Source organism: Lithobates pipiens, unplaced genomic scaffold (assembly GCF_037356315.1).
Source record: "Lithobates pipiens isolate NorthernLeopardFrog02 unplaced genomic scaffold, aLitPip1_a1.2 Scaffold_13, whole genome shotgun sequence".
Classification (NCBI taxonomy): Eukaryota; Metazoa; Chordata; class Amphibia; order Anura; family Ranidae; genus Lithobates; species Lithobates pipiens.
The window spans coordinates 260,303,220-260,327,835 of record NW_027507718.1 but is presented as its reverse complement, the minus strand read 5'-3'; the positions used below and the strand labels follow the sequence as shown (position 1 = coordinate 260,327,835).

At 47.6% G+C, this 24,616-nt stretch overlaps 1 protein-coding gene across 1 annotated transcript in view; it reads right to left on the bottom strand.

Moving 5' to 3' along the window:
- Positions 1–18,747: 18,747 nt before the first annotated feature.
- The window catches only part of SMARCAD1 (SNF2 related chromatin remodeling ATPase with DExD box 1), a 199,172-nt gene continuing 193,303 nt past the window's right edge, over positions 18,748–24,616 (bottom strand). Inside the window, exon 24 of the mRNA XM_077476560.1 lies at positions 18,748–19,292. Coding sequence (XP_077332686.1) covers positions 19,231–19,292 — 62 coding nt within the window. The 3' untranslated portion in view covers positions 18,748–19,230. The remainder of the gene's footprint in view (positions 19,293–24,616) is intronic.

Here is a 24,616-nt window from a genome sequence, read left to right as displayed (position 1 = left end):
ATAATGGGGGTGATAGTGACATAGCCCCAAATGATCCACAATGGCTCAAAAGTGATATGGTCCAGAAATATTTAGACAGAATAAAGGTGGATAAAGCACCTGGCCCTGATGGCATCCACCCACGGATCCTAAAAGAATTGAGCTCTGTAATTTCAGAGCCATTGTTTCTAATTTTTAGGGACTCATTAATGATGGGAATAGTCCCACTGGATTGGCGCAGGGCGAACGTGGTGCCTATATTTAAAAAGGGATCAAAGTCTTTACCAAGTAACTATAGACCTGTTAGCTTAACTTCTATAGCTGGGAAGATACTGGAGCGTTTAATAAAAGACCACATCGACGAGTTCTTGCTGAACAAAAACACTTTAACCAGTTGCCGACCGCCGCACGCCGATGTACGTCGGTACAATGGCACGGGCAGGCATAAGGACATACATGTACGTCCCTTGCCTCCCGCGGGTCGGGGGCCCGATCGGGCCCCCGCCCGGTGCCTGCGGCGGTCGGTATTCGTTCGGGAGCGATCCCGGACGAGGGGATGGCCATTCATTCATGGCCACCCCCTCGCGATCGCTCCCGACGAATAGAAATCCCCGGTGACATCACTTCCTCTCCTGTAATGTAAACACAGGAGAGGAAGTGATGTATTCTCTCCTCCGTGTCGGTATTTTTCGTTCCGACACGGAGGAGAGCGGATCAGTAAGTTGCACCAACACTCTACACACACAGTAGAACATGCCAGGCACACTCACACCCCCCCTTTACCCCCCGATCACCCCCCAATTACCCCTGCCTCCCAGTCACAGTGACACCAATGTCATTTTTTTTTTTTTTTTTTTTTTTTTGCATTGGTGTCATTTGTGACTGTAATAACTGTTAGGGCAGTTAGAGTTAGCCCCCTTTAGTTCTAATGTACCCCCCTAACCCCCCCAATAAAGGTTTAACCCCGTGATCACCCCCCGTCGCCAGTGTCACTAAGGCTGGGTTCACATTGCAGCGGTTTATGAGAACGAATGTGATTCGCACCGCACTGCAGTGCAAATCACATCCGATCTCTGTGCGATTCGAGTTCAGCCATTCGCCGCACCCGCCGCACCCGCCACACCCGCCGCAAATTCGCACGGGACCCTTTTTTTGGCCCGCAGCAGAATCGGATCGCATGGGTGTTCACACCATGCGATCCGAGTTTGCAGATCGCACTGCGATATGCGAACTGATCTGGGGGTGTCAGTAACATTTCACTGACACTCCCAGCAGTTCGCATAGGGCAGTGTGAACTGCCGCCGGGAGGCATGCGATGCGGGAACCCGCCGCGGATTCGCGGCGTTTCCGCATCGCTCCAGTGTGAACCCAGCCTAATAAGCGATCATTTTTCTGATCGCCGTATTAGTGTCACAGGTGACGCTAGTTAGGCAGGTAGGTATTTAGGTTCGCCGCAGCTTTTTATAGCGCCAGGGACCCCCATATACTACCGCATAAAGCCCCCTGATTGCCCCCTAGTTAACCCTTTCACCAGTGATCACCATATAACTGTTACAGGTGACGCTGGTTGGTTAGTTATTTTTTTATAGTTTCAGGGCACCCGCCATTTATTACCTAATAAAGGTTTAACCCCCTGATCACCCGGCGGGTGTCATTTGTGACTAATAACTGTTAGGGCAGTTAGGGTTAGCCCCCTTTAGTTCTAAGGTACCCCCCTAACCCCCCCAATAAAGGTTTAACCCCGTGATCACCCCCCGTCGCCAGTGTCACTAAGGCTGGGTTCACATTGCAGCGGTTTATGAGAACGGATGTGATTCGCACCGCACTGCAGTGCAAATCACATCCGATCTCTGTGCGATTCGAGTTCAGCCATTCGCCGCACCCGCCGCAAATTCGCACGGGACCCTTTTTTTGGCCCGCAGCAGAATCGGATCGCATGGGTGTTCACACCATGCGATCCGAGTTTGCAGATCGCACTGCGATATGCGAACTGATCTTGGGGTGTCAGTAACATTTCACTGACACTCCCAGCAGTTCGCATAGGGCAGTGTGAACTGCCGCCGGGAGGCATGCGATGCGGGAACCCGCCGCGCATTCGTGGCGTTCCCGCATCGCTCCAGTGTGAACCCAGCCTAATAAGCGATCGTTTTTCTGATCGCTGTATTAGTGTCACAGGTGACGCTAGTTAGGCAGGTAGGTATTTAGGTTCGCTGCAGCTTTTTATAGCGCCAGGGACCCCCATATACTACCGCATAAAGCCCCCTAATTGCCCCCTAGTTAACCCTTTCACCAGTGATCACCATATAACTGTTACAGGTGACGCTGGTTGGTTAGTTATTTTTTTATAGTTTCAGGGCACCCGCCATTTATTACCTAGTCTCACTAGTGTACCCCTAAATTTAGGGGTGTCTACTTTCCAAAATGGGGTCATTTGGGGGGGGGGGTTTGTGCCATCTTGGCATTTTATGGCCTTCAAAACTGTAACGCCCTTAGAAAGCCTGAAGGCGGTGCTTGGTTTTCGGGGCCCCGTACGCGGCTAGGCTCCCAAAAAGTCCCACATATGTGGTATCCCCATACTCAGGAGAAGCAGCAGAATTTATTTTGGGGTGTCATTTCACATATGCCCATGGCATGCGTGAGCAATATATCATTTAGTGACAACTTTGTGAAAAAAAAAAAAAAAAAAAAAGTTTGTAATTTTCCCGCAACTTGTGGCAAAATATAAAATATTCCATGGACTCAACATGCCTCTCAGCAAATAGCTTGGGGTGTCTACTTTCTAAAATGGGGTCATTTGTGGGGGTTTTGTGCCATCTTGGCATTTTATGGCCTTCAAAACTGTAATAGGTAGTGAGAAGTGAACTCAAAAATTTACGCCCTTAGAAAGCCTGAAGGCGGTGCTTGGTTTTCGGGGCCCTGTACGCGGCTAGGCTCCCAAAAAGTCCCACATATGTGGTATCCCCGTACTCAGGAGAAGCAGCAGAATTTATTTTGGGGTGTCATTTCACATATGCCCATGGCATGCATGAGCAATATATCATTTAGTGACAACTTTGTTAAAAAAAAAAAAAAAAAAAAAAAAAGTTTGTAATTTTCCCGCAACTTGTGGCAAAATATAAAATATTCCATGAACTCAACATGCCTCTCAGCAAATAGCTTGGGGTGTCTACTTTCTAAAATGGGGTCATTTGTGGGGGTTTTGTGCCATCTTGGCATTTTATGGCCTTCAAAACTGTAATAGGTAGTGAGAAGTGAACTCAAAAATTTACGCCCTTAGAAAGCCTGAAGGCGGTGCTTGGTTTTCGGGGCCCCGTACGCGGCTAGGCTCCCAAAAAGTCCCACATATGTGGTATCCCCATACTCAGGAGAAGCAGCAGAATTTATTTTGGGGTGTCATTTCACATACGCCCATAGCATGTGTGAGCAATATATCATTTAGTGACAACTTTGTGTAAAAAAAAAAAAAAATTTTTTTTTTTTGTCATTATTCAATCGCTTGAGGCAAAAAAATAAAATATTCAATGGGCTCAACATGCCTCTTATCAATTTCCTTAGGGGGTCTACTTTCCAAAATGGGGTCATTTGGGGGGGTTTTGTACTGCCCTGCCATTTTAGCACCTCAAGAAATGAGATAGGCAGTCTTAAACTAAAAGCTGCGTAAATTCCAGAAAACGTACCTTAGTTTGTAGATGTGACAACTTTTGCGCAAACCAATAAATATACAATTATTGACTTTTTTTTTACCAAAGACATGTGGCTGAATACATTTTGGCCTAAATGTATGACTAAAATTGAGTTTATTGGATTTTTCTAATAACAAAAAGTAGAAAATATCATTTTTTTTCAAAATTTGCGGTCTTTTTACGTTTATATCGCAAAAAATAAAAATCGCAGAGGCAATCAAATACCATCAAAAGAAAGCTCTATTTGTGGGAAGAAAAGGACGCAAATTTTGTTTGGATACAACATTGCATGACCGCGCAATTACCAGTTAAAGCAGCGCAGTGCCAAAGTGTAAAAAGACCTCTGGTCATTTACCAGCAAAATGGTCCGGTCTGAAAGTGGTTAAGCAACAGACAACATGGATTCATGAAAGACAGAAGTTGTCAGACAAATCTGATTTCTTTTTATGAGGAGGTAAGTAAAACCTTGGACAGAGGGGTGGCGGTGGACGTGGTATACTTGGATTTTGCAAAAGCGTTCGATACAGTTCCCCACACATGGCTCATGTGTAAGGTAAAGTCTACAGGTTTGGAAATATCAGTTTGTAAATGGATAGAAAATTGGCTAAAAGACAGAATTCAGAGAGTAGTGATTAATGATTCTTACTCTGAATGGTCTAAGGTTATCAGTGGTGTACCCCAAGGTTCAGTGCTGGGACCCTTACTTTTTAACATCTTTATAAATGATATTGGGTCTGGGATCAAAAGTAACATTTCTGTCTTTGCAGATGACACCAAGACATGCAGTGGAATAACGTCCTTACAGGATGTCTCCAATTTACAAGCCGACCTCAATACACTGTCTATTTGGGCGACTATGTGGCAGATGAGGTTTAATGTTGATAAATGTAAAGTTATGCACTTGGGGGCTAAGAATATGCATGCATCATACATGCTAGGGGGGAGTACAACTGGGGGATCCATAGTGGAGAAGGATCTGGGGGTTTTGGTAGATCATAAGCTCAATAATAGCATGCAATGCCAAGCTGCTGTTTCCAAAGCGAGCAAAGTCCTTTCTTGTATTAAGAGAGGTATGGACTCCAGAGAGAGAGAGATATCATTTTGCCCCTGTTCAAATCATTAGTAAGACCTCACCTGGAATATGCAGTTCAGTTTTGGGCACCAGTTCTCAAAAAGGATATCGGGGGAACTGGAGAAAGTGCAGAGAAGGGCAACCAAACTGATAAGAGGCATGAAGGAACTCAGCTATGAGGAAAGATTAGAGGAACTGAATTTATTCACTCTTGAGAAGAGGAGACTAAGGGGGATATGATCAACATGTTCAAATATATTAGGGGTCCATATAGTGAACTTGGTGTTGAGTTGTTCTCTGTACGGTCAACCCAGAGGACAAGGGGGCACTCTTTACATCTAGAGGAAAAGAGATTTCATCTTCAAGTACGGAAAGGTTTCTTCACAGTTAGAGCTGTGAAAATGTGGAATAGACTCCCGCCAGAGGTGGTTCTGGCCAGCTCAGTAGATTGCTTTAAGAAAGGCCTGGATACTTTCCTGAATGTACATAATATAACTGGGTACTAACATAGGTAAAGTTGATCCAGGGAAAATCCGATCGCCTCTTGGGGGATCAGGAAGGAATTTTTTTCCCCTGCTGTAGCAAATTGGAGCATGCTCTGCTGGGGTTTTTTTTCGCCTTCCTCTGGATCAATTGTGGGCATAAAATTGGGTATTTGGATTGTACGATTATTTTTTATTTTATTTATTTGTTTTTAAGGTTGAACTGGATGGACTTGTGTCTTTTTTCAACCTGACTAACTATGTAACTATGTAATAAGCAGTAAAACGTAAAGAGAAAAAGGAGGGGCGGGTGCTGTCGGTTGATGAATTACAGAGAAAAATACAAAAATACTATTTTCTCTTATATTCACCAACCGACACAGCTCCTCTCTGTAACTTAATGGGATGTCCCTAAGCCGTGCCAAACGAGGGCTGGGAAAAACAGCATTAAAACTTCATCCACCATGGCAAGTGGGAACTAGTGAAACTAAACCCACAAAAAAACAGCAGTGTATGGAAAAAACACCACCACATAACCGGGTATTCTCAACAGGAGAGATCCCCAAAACCGCAACCATTTGCGGAAGTAATGCAACAGTGCATTAACAAAACAGTACTGCGTTTTTTTATCGAAAAAACTGGAAAAAATCTCAATTGCATACATAATTGCAACTACACGACCACCTGCAAAACTTTGCGGCCAAAACAGGCATCAGCCGATGCACTGACATCTACCTTGTAGAACTTGGTAAACGTATGGACAGACAACTAGGTCGCCGCCTTACACACCTGAGCGACCGACGCTTGGTGTCGGAAGGCCCAAGACGTTCCGATTGCCTTTGTAGAGTGGGCCGTGACCGGAAAGGGGGGCACCTGCCCCCTTAAGACGTAAGCTTGTACTACAATCTGTCTGATCCACCTGGAAATGGTGGCCGACGAGACTGCCATACCCTTCTTTGGACCAGCCACCAAAACAAACAGCGAGTCTGACTTCCAAAAGGGAGCCGTGGCAGACAAATACACCTTCAGAGCCCTAACCACGTCGAGAGCGTGAAGGGCCACCTCTTTGGGGTGCTCCGGCTTAGGACACAACAATAGTAATACAATGTCCCCATTGATATGAAAAGCCGAGACCACCTTCGGTAGAAAGGACGGTTGCGGACGCAACACCACCTTATCCCTGTAAATGACCAGATAAGGCGACTTGCAGGACAAGGCTGCCAATTCCAAAACCCTCCTGGCCGATGTGATGGCCACTAGAAAGACCACTTTCTGTGAAAGAGTCAACAGAGCAATATCCCTGATATTTTCAAACGGCGGCTTCTGAAGCGCCGTCAACACCAGGTTCAAATCCCATGGGGGTAACGGTGGACGCACCGGAGGGACTACATGTCGTACCCCCTGAACAAAGGTACTCACTAATGAGTGAGACACCAGGGGTCGCTGAAAAAAGACAGCCAAGGCAGAAATTTGCCCCTTAATGGTGCTTAACGCCAATTCTGGACCACTCCTTGCTGAAGAAACAGCAGGATAATGGATATAGAAAAGGAGCACGGATGCCATCCTTTCTCCTCACACATGGAGATATAGGCCTTCCAGGTACGATGGTATATCTTTCGTGAAGAAGATTTCCGCACCCTCAACATAGTTGGAGTCCGACAGACACCGGTTCCTCAGCACCTGGCTCTCAATAGCCATGCTGTTAAAGCCAGCGATGGTAAAGCAGGATAAAAGATTGGACCTTGAGATAGGAGGTCCTCTCACAACGGCAGTCGCCAGGGAGCGCCTGCCACCAGACGCACCAGGTCTGTGTACCAGGGCCACTGAGGCCAATCTGGGGCAGCCAGGATTACTGGAATCCCCTCGGTTTCCACTCTGCGAAGCAGACGTGGCAACAGTTTCAGTGGAGGAAAGGCGTAGATCAGTTGGTACTGATCCCACGGAGCCACCAGCGTATCTGACACGTCTGCCCACGGATCTCTTGTCCTGGACACGAATCTTGACACCTTCCGATTGAGACGGGAGGCCAATAGATCCACATCTGGTGTGGCCCACTTCAGGCACAGCAGCCTGAATATCTCCAGATGCAATGCCCATTCTACTGGGTCCAGCATCTGTCGACTCAGATAGTCAGCCTGCCAATTTTCCACCCCCGGGATGTAAATGGCCGACAGGGCCGGTACGTGTCACTCTGCCCACTGAAGTATGTGAGCAACCTCCCGAACAGCGGCTGAGCTTCTTGTTCCCCCTTGGTGATTTATGTACACCACAGCCGTGACGTTGTCCGACTGTATCCTGACCGGACGCCCTTGAAGACTCATCGACCGTGTGCGGAGGCACAGCCTGATCGCTCTCAATTCAAGCAGATTGATCAGCAACTCGGATTCTTCCGACGACCAGAGGCCCTGAGCCGGCTGAATCCCCATCACTCCACCCCAGCCAGATAGACTGGCATCCGTAGTGATCACCGTCCACTTCAGAGGAAGGAACGATTTTCCGGACTGAATCACTGGGGACCTCAACCACCAGATCAGAGAGTCCCTGACTGGCTGGCTCACCTGGATCTATTGATCCAGTGACAACTGAGATTTGTCCCATTTCAACAAGATCTCCTTTTGCAGTACTCTGGTGTGGAACTGGGCATAAGGTACTGTCTCGAAGGAGGCTACCATGAGTCCCAGTACTCGCATGCAAAAGTGGAGCGACGACCACTTGTGGTTCATCAGTAGTTTGACCGCAGATCTGAGAGTCTGCAATTTGTCTGACGAAGAAAAACTCTTGCTTCCCTGGAGTCCAATAGCAAACCTAGGTACTCCAGACGCTGGGTCGGCACAATCACTGACTTCTTTAGGTTCAACAGCCACCCAAATTCTTGCAGGGTCTGCATGGTGCTCGCCACATCCTCCTCGAATTCTGAAGCGGAAGATGCTCTCAGGAGGAGATCGTCCAGGTAGCCCACGATCGCGATCCCGCGTTGTCCCAGAAACGCCAATCGTGACTACACAGGCATCCAGCGGGACTAAGCTTCAGGACCCAGCACAGCTAAAAACCCCCAGGTGAGAGCCCAGACACACTGCTCAGCATATGTACAGCCCCCCCCCCCGTGAGGGGGGGAAAAGGAGGGAGTTAGGGACCGGGGAGAGAAGAGGGGGGGCCCCCGAATCAACCTCCCAGGGAATGCCCAGCTGCTCCACCCTGCCAGGCAGGGAGAGCTGTACTTACCAGTCCTGAAGCTGGGAGACATTCCACAGTAATCAGCTCCTGATCAGTACAGAGAAGACTACTGGCCTCGGCATACTGTGACACAGACATCAGTAGCCCGGTCATATGTACGCCCCGGAGCATAAAGCTCATCGACAAACTCTGGAGCTGAGGTATGTCGTGGCCTGCCGAGTCTTAGCTGCGACCTGCACGCGCTCGCTGACCGGACTGGGGAGACTACAAGGATAAGTGAACCAGCCTGTCACCCAGCCGGCTGTTGATATAAGATCACAGGATCATTCATCTTGCGCAAAAAGCCAAGCTTCTGCACCAAAAAAAACATGGACCTATGGGCCCACTGGGTTCCTAGGCCTTATCTCCTCACTAGGCAAGAAAAAAACTGGGTTCTGCCTGAGCAGGCTGTGGGGTTGTGCCCTAGGGACCGCCCCATGTGCGGAACTAAAAGTTCTGAAGTGTTGTATTACAACTTACCTAGTATCTCCAGTGATAGGGCTAACAACCCATTTAGTTACAGAGAGGAGCTGTGTCGGTCGGTGAATATAAAAGGTGAATATAAGAGAAATAAAATTTTCTGTGAATCATATAACTATTGCCTTTTTCCATTAATGTGACTTTCTTATGTGATTTTGTGACCCAATGTTGCCTGTCCTCAAAAGTGTAAATAATTTCAAACAATCTGGTACCATACGTCCCTCTCACCTGATCACTAGGCCTATTTGGGGGCCTCCTAATGCGACCGTTACTTTTAACAATCATTTTCAGTGTTATTAACATTGTAGGGCTTATATGCTTACACTCTACCCTCCCTATCCCATCCATACCCTTAACCCTAAACAACCAACAGCAAACTTGGTCCTCTTTTTTTGTAAGTCGGGTGAAAAATCAGGGTACATAGAAACCCTATTACCATTATACATGATATTTCCCATTTCTCTGGCTTTATTTAGTATAGTCACTTTATCCTTAGAGTGGAGTGATTTTACCAGGAGAGACCTTGGAGGGGCACACGGTTGGGGGGGGGGGGGGGTCTAGTGGGCATCCTATGGGCTCTTTCTAATGCAAAAAAAGGTGAGAAGGACTGGTCTCCAAAAAAAATCCTTGAACCAATTTTCCAGGAAGCCAATGGGGTCTGAACCCTCAGTCCGTTTGGGAAGTCCCACTATCTGTACATTCTTCCTGTGCCTGTTCTCCATTTTATCAATCTTTATCTGGTAAGTTAGCCATTTGTTCCCTTATAAATCTCATGTCCCATTTCATAGAGTCTAAGTCATCTTCCATTAAGCTGACCCTTCCCTCAAGGGCAGTAGCCTTTCCCAGACCTTTTACATATCATGCAAACGAGGGTCAGTTCTTCCTGCACTGTTTTAAGCTGATCAGACATTTAATTTATAGAGCTTTTGCAGGAATTAATTGCATGCAGTATTTCCATTAATGATGGCTCTGCTTCCCCCCAGGTTACCGTAGTAGATGATGGCTTTGGTTGCACCTGCTCATCCTCTGTCCCCTCTATTGTCTCAATTCCTTTTTCACATCCTCTGCCAACCTTGGGGCTAGCTATTTAAAACGGGTATGGGGAGGGGGGAGAGGGGCAAGATGTCAAAATAGAAGGGAAGTTCCCCACAGTTCGAGAATTATCCTTCAGTCTCAAACTCTCAACTTGACACCGTGAGGTGGTTCGAGGTGGGGGGGAATAAAAAAAAAATACATCATCTCTGGATTATGTCCCCCCGGCCGTGGGTAAGAAAATGGAAGTTTCTCACCCAGAAAAGTTCACCTGTCCTAATATTACAGGGAGACAGGAAGATCGCTCTCCTTTGTTCCAGCGTAGAAGGCTGTAACAATATTCTCGCACACCTCCAGTTATGGGCCAGATCCACCAGGGAGATGCCTCTCGACCAATGAGGTGGATGGCAGGGCCAGATTAAGAACATCATGGGCCTGGTGCTGAGGATTTTGGTGGGGCCTTTTATAAACAATAAATAAATAAAAATGCAAACTATTTTTTGTTATAACAAATTAAATTAAAGAGAGAGAGGGAGGATGAGAGAGCGAGAAAGGGGATGGAGGTGGTGTGAGGGGGTAAGGGAGGGAGGATGAGAGAGAAAGAGGATGCACATGAGCATGTGTGGGAATGACATCAACGTAGCCTGGCCAAGGCAAGTGACCGAAGACACAGAACCCAGAAGGAAGACCGGGTGAAGATGGAAGTGCCCGGGCCCCGCCGGACTGATCACAGCACAGCACTGGAGGGCTCAGTCTGACAATTTAAGTGTACCCTAATGTGCTAATATGCTGTGCATACTTGTACATTATGGCATAACCTACCCCAGGGCCTCTAAAAAGTAGTAATGTTAGAAAAGTTTACTACCGCTTTAATATCACAGGAGCCTCTCATGGGGCCCCCTACTGACCCTGTGGCCCTAAGTGCATAGTTGTCAACATTTCAAAAATATTTTCAGGGGCGCTTTTTTACAAGTGCTATATTTAGAGTAGCTGACATCCCCGTGTTCCTCTATACATCACAATAGTAATTACAAAATTAAATAAGTACTAATAACGGGCAGAACAAATATGAGGACTGAGAGATTTCCTTATTAGTATAATAATAAGATTTATAATATATAAATCTATAAATATATATAATTTATAAACTTATAATTAGATTTAGTTGAACTGACAAAAGTGCCCATTCTAGAGCTGGTAACATTGAGGATATTCAGTATAATTTTAAAGAACAGTTTTTGTGGGTATGAGGCATAGGGGAGGAGTATGGATGGTATGAAAGTGTGAAGTATTTGCAGGTGAGGGAGAGGAATGTGGAGGGTCTAACAGTGGGCACTATGTACATGAGAGGAGTGCAGAGGGTATGGCAGAAGGCACTATGTACAGGAGAGGAGTGTGAAGGGTATGACAGTGGGCAGTATGCACAGCATAGAGTGTAGAGGGTATGACAGTAGGCACTATGTATAGGAGAGAAGTGTGGAGGGTATGACAGTGGGCACTATGTATAGGAGATGAGTATGGAGGGTATGACAGTAAGTAGTATGTACATGAGGAGTGTGAAGGGTATGACAGTGGGCAGTATGCACAGCATAGAGTGTAGAGGGTACAACAGTGGGCACTATGTACAGGAGAGAAGTGTATGACAGCGGGCACTATGTACAGGAGAGGAGTGTGTAGGATATGACAGAGGACGTTATGTATAGGAGAGAAGTGTGGAGGGTATGACAGTGAGCAGTATGTAATCATTGTATTCACTGGCGGAACACAATAACACTGCGGGAGTGATTGCCCCATTCACAGGCCAGCAGGTGAGAGGGTGTGTGGGGACAGGCTGGGGAGAGATACTAGTCAGTCCCTGGGTAGTATCAAAGCCAGATACACACAGGTTACATACGCCACCATCGTTGGAGCGAGAGCAATAATTCTAGCACTAGACCTCCTTTGTAACTCTAAACATGTAACCTGTAAAAAAATTTAAAGCATTGCTTAGTACACAACAAAAAATCGTCCTAACTTTAGTGTTTTTTTTTAATGAATGAAACGGTTTCTTTCCAAAAAAAGAAAAGTTTGAAAAATTGCTGCGCAAATATGGTGTAACATAAAAAGTTGGAAGACCACCATTTTATTCCATAGGGTTTATGCTAAAACAATATATAATGCTTGAGGGTTCGGAGTAATTTTATAGCATAAAAAAATGATGATATTTCCATGTAGGAGAGAAGTCTCAGGATGGGCCTGGGTGGCAAGGGGTTAACTATCATAAGTAATATACAAATAATTATTATAAGTACTGTGAGGTCATCCTCTCCGTCTGCTGCAGAGTGTTCCAGCTTGTATTTAAACTGGCCGCTCTGTATGTAGCTTCTGACAGGCTGCGCAAGGAGCCCCGTATCTCCGGAACCATAGATGATAGCAGCCCCATATTTTAACCAGTACTGGAGTTGGTCTCTAGCTACCTACCCCCCAAATGTGGGGTCTCTGTGACTCCTGATCACCGAGCTACAATCCTCGAAGTCAATCTTTTTTTTTTTTTTTTTGGGCAAATGGGCCTATCTTGAGAAAGCCCCTATGTTAATCCAGCCCTGGTGGATGGGAGGGTGGAGGGCTCTCACACCAACAGCGTTACTCCCCTCTGTAGCATATCTTTCCTGGAGTAGTGCTAGACCCTTTCCAGCCCACAGTGAAGAACAGTGCAGAACCCCGTTAAAACTACAGCCAGAATGCGTAGAGTGATCCTCACTGTTCTGTTATTTGGATATCAGAATTGTCCCATAGGCCAACTTTCATTCCGTGTCCCACATGGATTTTGCAGATGGTTTTATATTTTAAACAAATAGTCCTTAGAACTGGCAATTGATGGTGCACAGGAAAAAGCAGGCAGGACAAAAAAAAGCCTTTTTAACTATCCTCCGGTGCTGCAGGGGTCAACCCTGTAATTCACAGTTCTCTGAGGTACTTGTATAGCGAAGGGACAAACCCAGCAAGCAGCTCTCTGCTAACCTCTCAACTTGCTTTTTAGGGGTAATGGAGAGCTTGATGCCAGAGAGACAAAGGGAGTATTTCCCCCTCAGGACATTAGATTTCCAGCACAGTTCGACCCGAGTATAGTGGGAGGAGTGAGACAAAATAAATAAAAAAATAAAAAACTTGCTCCGTCACTGTACAGCTTCCTTCCCCTTCCTCCAACAAGTAATAATTTAGAATTGTCTCACCCAGCCACCATGCTGATGTGGGAGGTAAAGTTCTAATCTCCTCCACAGCGTTCAGCAGGGATACCGTCATGTGGTTATGGGAGGGACTCCGTTCTCTCTCATCAGATCGTCTGCTTAAGTCACATCTCGTGGACTGCACCAGCTCCCAATCAGCCCACAGCATCCAGAGGTCCCGGAGAGGGGGGTTAATCTCGCAAAAACAGATATTTCACATGTAACAGAATTGATATCTAATTTGCAGTATAAAAAGTCAGCGCAGGAGAAGGTACAGTATTTGAGACTTAAGACTCATATCCAGGTACTAGATCCCAGGATAGGAGGGAGGGGAGGGAAGGAGGATAGAAGAAATGAAGGTGGGGGAAGGGGGGTGGTAAAAGAGGGGTCACAGCCCGTTTGATCCAAACGATTAAAAAGCTGTCCATGGCAACCATACTTTGTCAAATTTACAGGGGCATTCACGGCTAATGTATGTCAGCTTATAAAGCAGAAGGGCAGCATTGACTTTATTTTCCCAGGAGGATACAACAGGAAGAGCCGAGGAGGTCCATTTACATATTTATTTTTTGGCATAGAAAAGGTATGAGATCAGCAATTTACTATGATGTGACCTTTGATCATCATCATGAATACCCAGCAGAGCTAATTCAGGTGTCATGGGGATAGAGAGTTCAAGACAGACATTCAGTTCAAAATTCAAATCAAATTCAAAAATACCTGCCCAGTCCCAGAACATATGTAGATAGGTGCCCAAGTGTGTCTGACATCAAGGACAGTGTGGGACTCTATCAGGATATATTCTAGACAAGAGTACCGGGGTAAAATACACCCTGTGGAGAAATTTTTTTGTATGAGTTTGTCTCCTATAGATATAACCAGTTTGGGGCTGTGTTCCAAACAGTCCTCCCAATCTTCCCTCTCAAGTGCCAGGATATCAGCCTTCCACTGTTCCCATAGCCTATCCATTTTTGGGGAGTCTATAGGTAGCAGGGTACCATAAAGAGCAGAGAGAGGCCTCCTTAGGTCATCAAAGGACAAAAGGTCCTCTACTGGGTCTAATTACAAAGTTGGGGGTGTAGGAAATTGGGCTCTGGCCGCATGCCGGAGTTGGGCATAACAGAAATACATCCATCCAGGTAGGGTATAAATTCTAGTTAACTGCGGGAGTGTCAGCAAGGTACCTGTAGGCATGATGTCTCTTAATTCCAAATCTCACCCACACCTGTGGATCTGGTATTGACCTAGGACGGTGGGCCCCCAAGTATGGAGGACGATGGAGGGGGGGCCCAGCATGGAGGACGATGGAGGGGGGGCCCAGCATGGAGGGCGGTGGAAGGGGGGGCCCAGCATGGAGGGCGGTGGAAGGGGGGGCCCAGCATGGAGGGCGGTGGAAGGGGGGGCCCAGCATGGAGGGCGGTGGAAGGGGGGGCCCAGCATGGAGGGCGGTGGAAGGGGGGGCCCAGCATGGAGGGCGGTGGAAGGGGGGGCCCAGCATGGAGGGCGGTGGAAGGGGGGGCCCAGCATGGAGGGCGGTGGAAGGGGGGGCCCAGCATGGAGGGCGGTGGAAGGGGGGGCCCAGCATGGAGGGCGGTGGAAGGGGGGGCCCAGCATGGAGGGCGGTGGAAGGGGGGGCCCAGCATGGAGGGCGGTGGAAGGGGGGGCCCAGCATGGAGGGCGGTGGAAGGGGGGGCCCAGCATGGAGGGCGGTGGAAGGGGGGGCCCAGCATGGAGGGCGGTGGAAGGGGGGGCCCAGCATGGAGGGCGGTGGAAGGGGGGGCCCAGCATGGAGGGCGGTGGAGGGGGGGGCCCAGCATGGAGGGCGGTGGAGGGGGGGGCCCAGCATGGAGGGCGGTGGAAGGGGGGGGCCCAGCATGGAGGGCGGTGGAAGGGGGGGGCCCAGCATGGAGGACAGTGGAAGGGGGGGCCCAGCATGGAGGACGGTGGAAGGGGGGGCCCAGCATGGAGGACGGTGGAAGGGGGGGCCCAGCATGGAGGACGGTGGAAGGGGGGGCCCAGCATGGAGGACGGTGGAAGGGGGGCCCAGCATGGAGGACGGTGGAAGGGGGGCCCAGCATGGAGGACGGTGGAAGGGGGGCCCAGCATGGAGGACGGTGGAAGGGGGGCCCAGCATGGAGGACGGTGGAAGGGGGGCCCAGCATGGAGGACGGTGGAAGGGGGGCCAGCATGGAGGACGGTGGTAGGGGGGCCAGCATGGAGGACGGTGGAAGGGGGGGCCAGCATGGAGGACGGTGGAAGGGGAGGCCAGCATGGAGGACGGTGGAAGGGGGGGCCAGCATGGAGGACGGTGGAAGGGGGGGCCAGCATGGAGGACGGTGGAAGGGGGGGCCAGCATGGAGGACGGTGGAAGGGGGGGCCAGCATGGAGGACGGTGGAAGGGGGGGCCAGCATGGAGGACGGTGGAAGGGGGGGGCCAGCATGGAAGACGGTGGAAGGGGGGGCCAGCATGGAAGACGGTGGAAGGGGGGGCCAGCATGGAAGACGGTGGAAGGGGGGGCCAGCATGGAAGACGGTGGAAGGGGGGGGCCCAGCATGGAGGACGGTGGAAGGGGGGGCCCAGCATGGAGGACGGTGGAAGGGGGGGCCCAGCATGGAGGACGGTGGAAGGGGGGGCCCAGCATGGAGGACGGTGGAGGGGGGGCCCAGCATGGAGGACGATGGAGGGGGTGCCCAGCATGGAGGGCGGTGGAAGGGGGGGCCCAGCATGGAGGACGGTGGAAGGGGGGGCCCAGCATGGAGGACGGTGGAAGGGGGGGCCCAGCATGGAGGACGGTGGAGGGGGGGCCCAGCATGGAGGACGATGGAGGGGGTGCCCAGCATGGAGGGCGGTGGAAGGGGGGGCCCAGCATGGAGGGCGGTGGAAGGGGGGGCCCAGCATGGAGGGCGGTGGAAGGGGGGGCCCAGCATGGAGGGCGGTGGAAGGGGGGGCCCAGCATGGAGGGCGGTGGAAGGGGGGGCCCAGCATGGAGGGCGGTGGAAGGGGGGGCCCAGCATGGAGGGCGGTGGAAGGGGGGGCCCAGCATGGAGGGCGGTGGAAGGGGGGGCCCAGCATGGAGGGCGGTGGAAGGGGGGGCCCAGCATGGAGGGCGGTGGAAGGGGGGGCCCAGCATGGAGGGCGGTGGAAGGGGGGGCCCAGCATGGAGGGCGGTGGAAGGGGGGGCCCAGCATGGAGGGCGGTGGAAGGGGGGGCCCAGCATGGAGGGCGGTGGAAGGGGGGGCCCAGCATGGAGGGCGGTGGAAGGGGGGGCCCAGCATGGAGGGCGGTGGAGGGGGGGGCCCAGCATGGAGGGCGGTGGAGGAGGGGGCCCAGCATGGAGGGCGGTGGAAGGGGGGGGCCCAGCATGGAGGGCGGTGGAAGGGGGGGGCCCAGCATGGAGGACGGTGGAAGGGGGGGCCCAGCATGGAGGACGGTGGAAGGGGGGGCCCAGCATGGAGGACGGTGGAAGGGGGGGCCCAGCATGGAGGACGGTGGAAGGGGGGGCCCAGCATGGAGGACGGTGGAAGGGGGGCCCAGCATGGAGGACGGTGGAAGGGGGGCCCAGCATGGAGGACGGTGGAAGGGGGGCCCAGCATGGAGGACGGTGGAAGGGGGGCCCAGCATGGAGGACGGTGGAAGGGGGGCCCAGCATGGAGGACGGTGGAAGGGGGGCCAGCATGGAGGACGGTGGTAGGGGGGCCAGCATGGAGGACGGTGGAAGGGGGGGCCAGCATGGAGGACGGTGGAAGGGGAGGCCAGCATGGAGGACGGTGGAAGGGGGGGCCAGCATGGAGGACGGTGGAAGGGGGGGCCAGCATGGAGGACGGTGGAAGGGGGGGCCAGCATGGAGGACGGTGGAAGGGGGGGCCAGCATGGAGGACGGTGGAAGGGGGGGCCAGCATGGAGGACGGTGGAAGGGGGGGGCCAGCATGGAAGACGGTGGAAGGGGGGGCCAGCATGGAAGACGGTGGAAGGGGGGGCCAGCATGGAAGACGGTGGAAGGGGGGGCCAGCATGGAAGACGGTGGAAGGGGGGGCCAGCATGGAAGACAGTTGAGGGGGGCCAGCATGGAAGACGGTGGAAGGGGGGGCCAGCATGGAAGACAGTTGAGGGGGGCCAGCATGGAAGACAGTTGAGGGGGGCCAGCATAGAAGACAGTTGAGGGGGGCCAGCATAGAAGACAGTTGGGGGGGGCCAGCATAGAAGACAGTTGGGGGGGCAGTATAGAAGACAGTTGAGGGGGGCCAGTATAGAAGACAGTTGAGGGGGGGGCCAGCATGGAAGACAGTTGAGGGAGGGCCAGCATGGAAGACAGTTGAGGGAGGGCCAGCATGGAAGACAGTTGAGGGAGGGCCAGCATGGAAGACAGTCGAGGGAGGGCCAGCATGGAAGACAGTCGAGGGAGGGCCAGCATGGAAGACAGTCGAGGGAGGGCCAGCATGGAAGACAGTTGAGGGAGGGCCAGCATGGAAGACAGTTGGGGGGGCCAGCATGGAAGACAGTTGAGGGGGGCCAGCATGGAAGACAGTTGAGGGGGGCCAGCATGGAAGACAGTTGAGGGGGGCCAGCATGGAAGACAGTTGAGGGAGGGCCAGCATGGAAGACAGTTGAGGGGGGGGTCAGCATGGAAGACAGTTGAGGGAGGGCCAGCATGGAAGACAGTTGAGGGAGGGCCAGCATGGAAGACAGTTGAGGGAGGGCCAGCATGGAAGACAGTTGGGGGGGCCAGCATGGAAGACAGTTGAGGGGGGCCAGCATGGAAGACAGTTGAGGGGGGCCAGCATGGAAGACAGTTGAGGGGGGCCAGCATGGAAGACAGTTGAGGGGGGCTAGTATGGAAGACAGTTGAGGGGGGGCTAGTATGGAAGACAGTTGAGGGGGGGCTAGTATGGAAGACAGTTGAAGGGGGCCAGTATAGAGGACAGTGGAGGATGGGGGGCCAGTATGGAGGACGGCGGAGAGGGGGCCAGTATGGAGGACAGCGGAGAGGGGGCCAGTATGGAGGACGGCGGAGAGGGGGCCAGTATGGAGGACAGCGGAGAGGGGGCCAGTATGGAGGATGGCGGAGAGGGGGCCAGTATGGAGGACGGCGGAGAGGGGGCCAGTATGGAGGATGGCGGAGAGGGGGCCAGTATGGAGGACGGCGGAGAGGGGGCCAGTATGAAGGAGGGTTGAGGGGGGGGGCAGTATGGAGGATGATGCCTAAGTAGCCAATCATATTTTATCCTCATTTTATTTATCACAGTCAGAACAATGAATTATTGCTGGTATTGGTTATTTTTTTTTTCCTTATTCGTAATCATATGGAATAAGGGGAAAAAAAAAAAAAAAAAAAAAAAACGCCAATCGGCTGGTGTATATATATATTAAATATGATAATTAGTGCGGAATTAGGGGCAGGGTAGGGGTTGGGTGAGCAACAGGTGGCGAGTAACTCTCAAGGCCTGGTTAGTAGCTCAGGAGTTTTGAGGCCTGCTTAAAAGTGGGGAAGGGGTTTAGTTTAAAAGCAAAAAAACAGCTATGAATAAAGGTAAATAATGCCCTTGCGTTGCTAAGATACAAAATAATTATAAAAAAAAAAAAAAAAGAAATTGCACACAGATCCATTTGCAAATCGTATTTTTTAATAAACAAAATAATGAAAAAAAAAAACACACTGGAATTGGCGCATGTAATACAAATAACACTAACTGAAATGTAACAATCAAATCACATTTAACAAAAATACATAATGTTTACACATACAATAGAATACAGGACATAGTATTAAAGAGATCAAATAAACATACAAAAATACTGACAATCTAAAGAACCAGTGAATTTGCAGTCACAAACATGACTTGACATATTCAGAATGTTATTTCCAAAATGTGGATTACTTAGCTGCTGCGAAATTTAAACAGTACATCAAACAGCTCAGATACCCCCAAAATTGCTATAAATGTAAGTTCAGTTTCTTAAGAAATACTTACAAAAAAAAAAAAAAAAAGAAAAAAAAAAAAAGACAGCAGTTAACAATCCTTTAATTCAGTATAAAAATCACTGCCTTGAAAACTTAATTAGAAAGAGGAAAAAAAAGACTTCATTAAAGACCAAGAGATGCTTTTAGTAAAGTCGCCATATCTAGAGGAATGGATCCTTCATCTCCTAAAACAAAGACAAAAAGATAATCTATGAATGGTTGGAAGTATACAAGTTGAATGTATATTTATCATGAACTGGAAGCATATTGACAGTACCAAGTACTCCTCTACACTTCAGATATTGACAATGCAGACTAACTAAAGCCCCATACACACTATTAGATTTTCTGCAGATTTTTGTCTTCAGATTGACCAAATCCATGTAGTGAAAGGGCCTGTCTGATTGCATACAAATTGAAACTCCTAAGGTTTGACCTCATATTATATGGTTTTGGTAAATCAGAAGACAAAAATCTGCAGAAAATCGAATAGTGTGTATGGAGTCTTAAGGCCCGTACATGGTCAGAAAATCTGAAGATAAATGTTGTCCGATGAACGATCTGCCGATTTTCTGATCGTTCGTATGCTGCTTTTGATAGCAGATTATGACTTTTCTGCAGACAAAAACTGGATATGCAGGCGTGAAAAGTTTTGTCTGATGTGACAACGTCCGATTTTCTTTTCATTAGTTTGGTTTTCTGACAAAAAAAAGGTCTGAAGAGCAAGACTAGGCATGCCCAGAAGTGAAAGAACACATACAAAACAATTCAACACATTACGTCACTTCTGACGTTGAATTCTGCCGTTAGAAAATTTTCTGATGGCGAGTACCCTTCTTCACTATCGATTTGAGACTGCCATCCAACAAAAAAATGACAAAAATGTGTTGAATAATCTGACCACGTGTACAAGGCTTTAGGTTCAACTGATCTTAGTGTTCCTGTGAGGAGGGTGTGGAAATGTGGCTTACTGGTGCTGTGGGTCTATGGAAACACACAGCCATGCTTGGGAGCGCACGTCTACTGGTGTTACCTAGGCACCTGGCTTGCTAAGGAAACACTCGGAGCAGGGGGGAAGCAGACAGCGCTGGCGGTGGACTGCCAGAGAGGAAGTAAGGGACTGCACAATATCATTGCATAGAGAAGGCAAGTGTAACATCTTTATTTTAAAACAAAAAATAAAATAAAAAAATCCTTTAATCTGTGTCCAATGCTGTGTTAGCATTTGACATACAAGCATTGATTTACTGAAACTGGAGTGCAGTTCTGCATAGAAACGAATCGGCTTCCATTTTTTTTCCCCATCAAAGCTTAATTAAACAACCTGAAGTTAGATGCCGATTGGCTACCACCGCACAGTTGCACCAAATTTTGCACTCTCCAATTTTAGTAAATCAATCCAATAGACTCATACAGGAACCATTCTGTCCAATCTAAGTGATGGGGGGACTTGATGTACTAAGCGCGTACAGCATGTTCACTTTAAAAGTGAATGAGATTAAACAAACTGAGAAATAAATCATATCTGGAATACATATACATGTTTTTTTTTTGGGGGGGTGGGAGTGGGTACCTTCTTCCCTTGCAGTCTCTCTTCGGACATGTTACAATTAACTATTTTCATAACGGATTAGTTGGGCAATTATTGTTTCGATTAATCAGATAATAACCTTAACAAAAGTGTGATGTACAATTTAGTTAATATGTAAAGTTTAAAATAAAAGGCTATTATTCTTAAATACCTATATGCAGTGGTAAATATAAATAAGCAACTATATGGTTGGTGAGCAAAATCTCAAATCCACTCTGAGAAGAACGGGCAGAAGAAAGAAAATAAAATCAGAATGCCTAAACTATCCAGGTGTCAAGAGGTGCCACATCTCAATGACAAGTCGAAGAAGAAAAAAAAAAAAAAACAGTTGGGAAGGAACTTTAAAGGCACCAATATGGTCAAAAAAATGTTACCCTGTGACACTGCGCTATCCAAACAGAATAGGGACTCCTGCTGTAGCACTGTTTTTACTGACTAAGCGCTTGATTCTTTGGTTACATGTAAGTTTATTACCTTTTTATTAAATATTTTTCTTAAACGGAATTACACTATTGTGGCCCCTATTTTCTCTTTGTATGGGTTCAATACTATTTGAGTTGGATTTTACTGCTGAAGGATTTGTCAACTAGCTGAGACATCCAGTCTGATTCGCTACTTTCCTGGAAAAACTACGTCTAAAAATCTCGTATACGAGTACACAAGCCTGTGTGACCCTCCGAGTGTAGATTCGTGTGGGTCTATTACATCTGGTAAGCCTCTATCTTGAAAGGTGACGGGAATACCACATGGTGTCTGCATGTTAGTCTCATTTAAGGAAGGTGGATGGTGACCTTTATCTCACGTTTGGATTCGATCAACGTTTATACAGAGACTTTTATTATTTTTTTATTTTTTGTCTTTGGACTTTTTTTTTTTATATACACTTATGAATTATACACTTAAGGTGTATTTCTTGCACACTATATGAGTTTTGTGATTGGTTAAAATATTTTATGATCACATATTGCTATGTAATAGTTTGTTCTTTAGCGCTACACTATGATTTAATATTTGTTAATGATTCACTGTTTTATATCCTTGTGATTGTGATAGCAGCTTTGTTTTTTCCAGGGACTCCTGCTGTAGCACTGTTTTTACTGACTAAGCGCTTGATTCTTTGGTTACATGTAAGTTTATTACCTTTTTATTAAATATTTTTCTTAAACGGAATTACACTATTGTGGCCCCTATTTTCTCTTTGTATGGGTTCAATACTATTTGAGTTGGATTTTACTGCTGAAGGATTTGTCAACTAGCTGAGACATCCAGTCTGATTCGCTACTTTCCTGGAAAAACTACGTCTAAAAATCTCGTATACGAGTACACAAGCCTGTGTGACCCTCCGAGTGTAGATTCGTGTGGGTCTATTACATCTGGTAAGCCTCTATCTTGAAAGGTGACGGGAATACCACATGGTGTCTGCATGTTAGTCTCATTTAAGGAAGGTGGATGGTGACCTTTATCTCACGTTTGGATTCGATCAACGTTTATACAGAGACTTTTATTATTTTTTTATTTTTTGTCTTTGGACTTTTTTTTTTTATATACACTTATGAATTATACACTTAAGGTGTATTTCTTGCACACTATATGAGTTTTGTGATTGGTTAAAATATTTTATGATCACATATTGCTATGTAATAGTTTGTTCTTTAGCGCTACACTATGATTTAATATTTGTTAAAGGCACCAATATGGACAAGATTATATCAAATGTAGAAAAGTTTTTTTTATACATACAGTTAAAATCAAACACACGGAATATACATGTTACATGTGAAGAACAGGAAATTATAAAAGGATTCCATTCTCTAAAAGAGCATTGCAACCCAAAGGGACCCCTACGTGTTTCAAACTTGCCGAGTCTTCTTCAAGAGGTTCTTTATTTAGGAGTGTAGTGAATTAACTCTACGAGCCAATTCAAGAGAAAAAGCCTTAGTGATTCAGATAGCTCTTATATATCCAAATGTTTTGGACCACATGTTGTCAGTGAATGAAGGACCCAGATAATAAAAAGAAACGGGGGCAGAAGAATCAAAAATGTTCCACTGCCTATGGTTGTTGGCTTGATGAATTAGAAGGAAGTGCAGCGTGACATGGTGGGCACTTCTCCCGCCACCGATAAAAGTGATCTTGTGGCGAATCCCCCACAAAGACCACTTACTGACCACTGCACGATGATGTACGTCCCCTTTTTGAAGAGGGATATCTCGGTAACGGCAGCAGCTGCTGCCACAACTGAGGCATCCATCTCTTCAGGCGGCGGTTCGGTAAACGATAATAGTGGTCACTGCAGCGGATTCACCGCAATCTCACCATTATTAAGGTGAGATTGAGGTGTCCCTCCCGCCGCTCTCCCGCGCCGCTTACCGAAGCAGTCGGCAGCGGTGGAGGCGATTGGGTCTTATCCATGGCTGGGTATGGCTACGAGTGAGGCTAAGATGGCCCCGCCCGTCTCCATACCATAGCAAACATCACTTCCGCCCATACCTCTTAAAAGGCACACATTTTTTTCACTGTATTTTTTTCAAATTACTTTTTTTTTTTTGCATTTAAGTCCCAACATGAGATCTTGACCCCAGATCTCATATTTGAGAGGCTCTGTCATGCTATTTTCTATTACAAGGGATGTTTACATTCCTTGTAATAGGAATAAAAGTGACCAAAATTCTTTTTTATTTATTTTTTTAAAACCGTGTAAAAATAAATTAAAAAACTTTTTTTTAAAGTGCCCCACCCTGACGAACTTGCGCGCAGAAGCGAACGCATACGTGAGTAGCCCCCGCATATGAAAACGGTGGTCAAACCACACGTGAGGTATCACTGCAATTGTTAGAGCGAGAGCAATAATTTTAGCCCTAGACCTCCTCTAACTCAAAACATGCAACCTGTAGAATCTTTTAAATGTCGCCTATGGAGATTTTTAAGGGTAAAAGTTTGACGCCATTCCACAAGCAGGCGCAATTTTGAAGCGCGACATGTTGGGTATCAATTTATTCGGCATAACATTATCTTTCACAATATTAAAAAATTGGGCTAACTTTACTGTTGTCTTATTTTTTTATTCAAAAAAGTGATTCCCCCCCCAAAAAAAAGTGCGTTGTAAGACCGCTGAGCAAACAGTGCCACAAAAAGTATTGCAATGACCGCCATTTTATTATCTAGGGTGCTAGGAAAAAAAATGTATAATGTTTGGGGGTTCTAAAAAAAGAAACGTGTTTTTAACTTGTAAACACCGAGTCTGAAAAAGAGGCCCGTCCTTAAGTGGTTAAAGCGAAACACTGCGTTCCTGTAGCTAGCTGCTGCCATAAACCCGGTATTTAGTGGCAAATTACCGTCGTACGGGAACATCAGTTTGCGCAAGGTGGTTAATAGATTAGTTGTTTTGGTCCTAGATCATTCAAAGGCGCAGCCGGCTGTGAAGCCGCAAAGAGTCACAGTCAGCTGCCCACAGTTAAAGTGGAAGTCCAGTCAAAAAAATGTTGGTCACTATTAATAGTATGTTAAATATCGTTATCTTTGATACGATTCCTTTTCTGGCTAGCTGATTGTTTAGCATAGAAAGTCTAATCTAAGCCAATCAACTTCTTCTTTAAAATTAATATATTTTTCGAACAATAACCACAAACACTGCCAGAAAATTTGTTTGATCGAGAAAAGTTTTCCTACACGCTCCTTCGAATTTTCCCACCATTGTGATTGAAAACAAACATTGATTTGACCCCACTAACGCTTAGAAAATCAAACAAATGTTCTTAAAATTAAATTATTATTTTTTTTTAACTAAAATCTATATGTGTATGGCCAGCATAAGTCCGTATGACTACTGACTGATTTATTCTGCGTGAAAGTCAAGTGCCTGGGAAGCAGTAGGCTGTTCCAGGACAATTAGTTAGGTTCCTGTGTTTGTAGTTAGAT